The 6,000-nt window shown below is 40.5% G+C and overlaps 1 protein-coding gene across 5 annotated transcripts in view; it reads right to left on the bottom strand.

Annotated features, from left to right (window-relative positions):
* OSBPL1A (oxysterol binding protein like 1A) overlaps window positions 1–6,000 on the bottom strand; it is an 80,131-nt gene that overhangs the window by 5,244 nt on the left and 68,887 nt on the right. For all 5 annotated transcript variants that reach the window (XM_017738272.1, XM_008636807.2, XM_017738273.1 and 2 more), the window contains 3 exons: window positions 5,633–5,759; window positions 2,265–2,381; window positions 1,368–1,491 (listed from right to left, as the gene is read on the bottom strand). In XM_017738272.1, coding sequence (XP_017593761.1) covers window positions 1,368–1,491; window positions 2,265–2,381; window positions 5,633–5,759 — 368 coding nt within the window. The remainder of the gene's footprint in view (window positions 1–1,367; window positions 1,492–2,264; window positions 2,382–5,632; window positions 5,760–6,000) is intronic.

The raw sequence follows: 6,000 nt of genomic DNA, 5'->3' as shown, positions 1-6,000 counted from the left end.
CAGTTTATTTCAGAAGTCTAGCCACCTGCTTCTGGCTGAGTTTTGGGTTAAGTTGCTCCTGGTGCAACTTAGTTTCTCATCACCAGAGGTTTGAAACACTCATCTCCAAACCACAGAGAATTGTCTTTCTGCAGCATCCCTTCATTTTTTTTGTTAATGCACTAATGTACCATCCTAAACAAGCAGAACAGTTGCTTCTCTTTGGTGGGAAGGATGATCAGAAGGTCTAAGGAGTAAGTCAGACTCAGAAGCAGATTAGATGAAAGTCAGTCTCATACCTAAATCCTCAAAAGGTATTTCATACACATCTTAAGTCTTCCAAGAATGATTCTCTTAACTACTTTGATCAGCCATTCCCTGTTGGCTACTAACCCACTGTGTATAACTACCTGCTACACAGACTTCATGCCACTAGTATATCATGAAGGAATATGGTCTGCTGCTAACATCATAGTTATTTGCACTTTAAATTAAACACACAAATTACTGGGGCTGCTCTGAACCAAATATATCCATCATCCTGGCCACAAAGAGTTGTACAGGCAGGGGAGAGTGGCTGTGGGAATTCACTGATCTGCTTTTTTAAAAGCCTCAAAGACATGGTTAGCAGCTTCTGAGAAAACAGAAACAAAACTGCAAAACTGCACTGTATTATACCATGACACTGGTTTTTACTGCTACATCTCAGACTATTTATCAGAAGTCTCACAGTTGTTGCCCTGTTATACAGCTGAAACTGAATCAGGGTTTCATGACTTACCCCAATCAATTAGCAAGCAAGAGAAAGCAACAGCCCCCATGCTTAGTCTACAAAGCTGGCCATCCTGCTTTAATATTTTAAAAGCACACTACCTCTACTCACTGGAAGTCTCATTATGTTATTTCTAATTCACTATTCTAGGACAGCAGAAGTGTTCAACTCCCAGTGAAGTATAATTTTGCATCAAGTGTATTTTTTGGCATTTGCAGCTTCACTTTAATAGTTTTGACTGCATTTCTCAGAACTGGTACATCAAAACACTCCCTCTGCATCAGGCTGATGGAAACAGAAACTGAAAAGTTCACAAGTATTTCCTTAACACTGTGCAGATATTTTCCTTAATACTGCTTTGGTCACCAATCTGAACCACAGCAGCAGATGTGGGAGACTATGAAGAAGATGAGCTCCATCCCAACCATCCCCTGTACAGGGGGGTGACACCAGGAGCTCAACACAGCCTGCAGAAGGCTGTGTTAAGGAGCTACTGCCTGGCATCATGGAGGAATGCATGGCCAGCTACTTACTCTAGTTGTTCATCTAACAACTTTTTTCCAGTCCCTCAGTTTAAAGAAAAAATAAAACTGCCTTTGCCCATAACTGAAGTTACCTATTTCTCCATTTTCCATAGCTCTGATATCTGGTCGTAGCCGGCAGTCAGTTTTGGGAATGACACTCTCCATTTCTTTGTCCAACTCATTCAAAGCCATAGCAAAGCTTGTAAAATTATACATCTGAAATGCAGAGACAAAGATGAAAGGTGACTTTACAATGCCTCTAGCTGCTGTCTTAGTGCAGAAGAAAAATGCTAAAAACAAATATCCAAGTGCTTTTGTATTATTTAATCACTCAATATAGGATTGCCCAAGATACCAACAACAGTGCCCTGTCAGGCAGTGTAGGTGATCCTTGGTGTTTCTGTTTAAGGAGGCCAGCATCCAATTACTCAGTGCACTCTTCCTCCTCTCTTACCTTCTTTCTCCAGCCCTACTGGTATTTTCTCTATCTCTGTAGAGAGATTTCCCCCTTGATTAAGGCAGTGAGGGCATCTTTTCTGCACCAACTCTTTGTCTTCTCAGTTGCACACAATACCCTTGTATTCTGCCTATTGGTCTCCAGCTTCACAGCCTTTCACTCACCAACTTGTGCCATGCAGGTCTGTCCTTGGAAGTGTCTGGCCCCTAATAAAGCCTTCAGCGAGATTTCTTACACGGCTGGTGCCTCAGTGGGGGAAGCAGGATGGAGAGAAGAAGTGAGGAAATGCCCCATGCCACTCTCTACACGAAGCATCCCATTTTCCAGAGAAATTTCACTAATTCTAGACTGATCCGTGTGGCAGTTATCCTTCCAACCCCACGTTAGAAAGTTACAGTTGTGCTGGGAAAATTTGTTGCAATAAACAGGCAAATCCAGACTTGCTAATGACAAAACAAATGGATGTGTTTTGTGTAAACCATACAGAGTAACAGGATAGCACACATTTTCAATAAGAAGCAGCATAGCTGACCTGTGCTGAATTTGGAGGTCTTGGAGTTATCTTCCATAGCAAAACACTTCCAGGAATAACATACACACTCTCAGAGTCTGGCAATGGCATCTCATCTGATTCCTCTGTATTGCCCACCTAAAGGCAGCACACAAAGAAAAGAGTAGTTCTTTGAAGTCACAAATCATTTACACCCGATCATTCAATGCTGGAACTTACAGAAAATGATTCCCTTGACGAAAGGTGAGTAATTTCAGCAAAGAGACTTCTCTAGATTCTGGTCAGGAAGGATTGAGGCATTAACATAGCACACATACTCCCAATTCCCTCCCAGTGGAACACTACCAACAGTTTCTTGCATCAGCATCTTTGTAGATGTAAGCTGGATGTTCAAGTATTAAGAAATGTCAATTTTTCCACCTCAGAGATGTCCTGTTTCCTCAAGTACAAGCATTTTCATGCCTGATACTTAACTTCATTACTGCTTCATTAAACGTGAAGAATAGAAGCCACATTCCTCATCCTTCCACAACAAAGAAATGCTAGCACAAAATGCAGATGCTGCTCAGTTTGTGCACAACAGAAAGCCCTTCTTACTGCTCTGTGCCCAGAGGAGCCTTCCTTTCCATTAACTGCTGCACTACTGAAATGGCAAACTGCAAATGTGAAATGAATATCCTAAATTAGCTACATCTTCTGGGAAGGGTATGAAGGCTGACACATACAGCCTGAGGCAGCTGTAGCCACAGGACTGTGAAATGCTTTTCCCAGAAAGGAAAAAACTCCACGGAGGGTTACTGGGGCAGTAGAGAGTAACTGGTGATCACAGTGTAGGTGTGACCTGAACTAGTCCTAAACCATTCCCTGTTTTACACACAGCTTTCAGGCAGCTGGGCTCTGATGATGCTGACATTAATTCCACCACAGAAGTGGATGTTGGAATATCAAACTAAAGCCACGCTGGACAATGAGTAAGGCTCTCCCAAGAAAACCTGGTGTCACAATCACAGCTAAAAACAGCAGCACGTTTCAGAGATCACTGGAGATTAAAGCCCAACTTAAAGGCAACTAATGCTTTAAATACTTTGGCTGCAGGCCAGCAGCTTTAATCCTGCTGCTAATAAGCTTTTCTCTCCCATGGTTGCATCAGGTAATACTGAAGACATCCAGTACCCAACATGCACTCAGTTGTCCTCTGAGATAATTCATGTGTTCCATTTTCAGGAAAATCAGACGTTGTAGTAAGGATTTTGCTTCACTGAGGAGACCTTCACTGTGCTTTTAATAATGAACAGTCAGCAGAACAATGCGCAGGCCAGGTTTAGCTCCTCAGCTCTCAGGAAGACAAAGGGGGCTTTTAGTTGACTACATCTGAACTGTGCTGGCAACCTTGTCATTCTGTTCTTTAAATTATCCCAATCGTTCCTTCGGAAATTGGGAATTTGAAGCAGGACACATCAGAAAGACATCCTTGTATCAAAACAAGGACAATTCAATATCAGACTGTTGAACTCCAAGCCTTTTATTTAAAGGCTACAGTACACAATGTGATTTCTGCCTTGTTGGATACATGATCTTAAAATAGCATAAGAATTACAGAGAAATAAGTAAAATGTGGATTTTCTTATGCTCTTATCACGATGATCTATATTTTATGCTCAGTGCTACTCGACTGTTCAGTATATTGCTGTGAGGATAGTTAACAGACTGCCAAAGCAAGACCTCTTTAAATGAGGTGTCTGTAAATGAGGCACATGTGAGGGCAGTTGCTCTTGCCTACCTTATTCTCTTCCATGTATTTGCATTGAAAGTTACACACAAAATGCTTCATCTTGATTAAAAAAAAAAAGTCATTCCAAGCAGAACCATGCATGGATCTACTATAACTCTTTTCATGTTAGTAAAATATCACCTTTGTATACCTGAATGCTTGTCTAGTTCCCTGAAAAATTATTTTCCTCTAAGTTTCATTCCTATAAAAATGAAAGGGATTCAGGCGAAAATCTGGGGTAAGTTGCAAAAGAGCTCTCATTCGAGCAGGTTCCTTCAAGGGAGGCAGAAGCATTTCTTGATTAGTAGCAATGCAGCATGAAGTAATAGCTGGAAAACAACTACATAAATCTGAAACTTCTAATTAGAAGTTTAAAAAGCCATGTACTTTTGTGCCTGAATGAATCCTTCAGTACCATGAAGGGAAAAACCACATCCAGACATTATACGTGAGACTTGGCTCATCTAAATGCTCCAAAACCATAGAAAATATCAGCTCCTCAGACACAAGGGGCAGTGGGAGTACATATTCAACATAGACTACCTGGTCCATACCTAGCATTACAAAGCCTTCATTTTCTACATAGAAAGGGCTCTGTTAATTAAGTAGGAAAAGCATTTTCCTAGAGTCAGAGCAACACTGCAGCTTGAGTTTTATGAAACAGGATGCTCCATTTCAAAATGAAAAGCAATGATCATCTTGAGCATTGTTGGAAAATGCAAACAGGCCGCTGAGCAAAGACACAGAGTGTGTTTTCCTTTGTTCCTTCTCCCTAGAGTTCTCCTGGTCAGACTCCCAGAGAAGCAGCAATCCCCAGTGCTTTACCATTCTCCTGAGGACAAGCACTGGAGCAAGCTCAGATACAGCAACAATCTGAACCTGCACAGGCACAATTGCTTTCAGAGTTCTCCATCTCTTTTCTTCATAAGTTTCTGAAGAAACTATCAACACCCAAACAAAAAAAAAAAATCTGACTGCAGTCACCAAAGGGGAACAGTCCCTGTCTTAAGCTGCTATGTGAGTGGCTGTTCTTCACCAAGCTGTATGTTGTCACCATCACCATTCATCCTAAACAAGAAGCTTAGTGCTGACCAGAAGTTTGGAAGAATCATGAATGAGGTTTTTTCACAAGAGAAAAAAGCAATCAATTGTGAAGAAAAATTTAAAAATGCCAGGACTTCTCCAGTTGTGAAAATTTAATAGAAAACAATAAAAAAAATTCCTTGTAATAGCTGGAAAAGATGATCCTCTATCAATTAAGAAACTAATCTGTCCTGCTTCTAAGAATCAAAATCCTCCCACTAGAATATGTTACCATATATGATCAGAAATGGCCTAACTAATGGATATGTTATTTCGTCCATGTAACTTGGGAGGAAGAGGCAGGTAATGAACTAGACAGTATTGAGATCACACCAACTTTTGGGAAGTTTGAATACAAATCCAAGAGAAGAAAGAAAGCATTTTATCCCTTAATATTGGTACTCATCCAATCTGTTTTGTATCCTACTAGGAAAGAGAAGATAAGTGAAGAAAAACATAATGCTCCTAAATGCTACTAAAATATTTAGCAGTCTTATTATGCTTTTGAGATCCCACCTCTTTATGTGATTAATACCTGTTTACTGCTTTTCTTCTCTTCTGTATTTTTCTTGTCGTTTTTCTTGTAAGCTTCGAATGTAGCTGGGTCAACACTGTACAAACACTCAGTCCACTTCCCATACAACGCACAGAGTTTCTTTTTGCTGTAAAAAAAAAAAAAGCAGACTAAGTTTACAAAGGAACTTAAAGAGATTTATTTCCCCATTTCAGACAAAAATATGTGAAAGGAGAACTTTTGAGGGCAACTTTGAAACTCCATTATTGGTATTGCAGAATTCATAACCCTGCTGTTGCAGGTTCATGCCCTTGACAGACTGTTAAAGGCATTCTGTTCTACAGCTCCCCTCAGAAACAAGGGCAGTCATTTGTTTCCCACTTAGAATT

The sequence above is a fragment of the Corvus brachyrhynchos genome, unplaced genomic scaffold (assembly GCF_000691975.1).
Source record: "Corvus brachyrhynchos isolate BGI_N302 unplaced genomic scaffold, ASM69197v1 scaffold106, whole genome shotgun sequence".
NCBI lineage: Eukaryota > Metazoa > Chordata > Aves > Passeriformes > Corvidae > Corvus > Corvus brachyrhynchos.
Note: the sequence above shows the minus strand (reverse complement) of the source record. Positions and strands in the feature narration are given on the sequence as shown.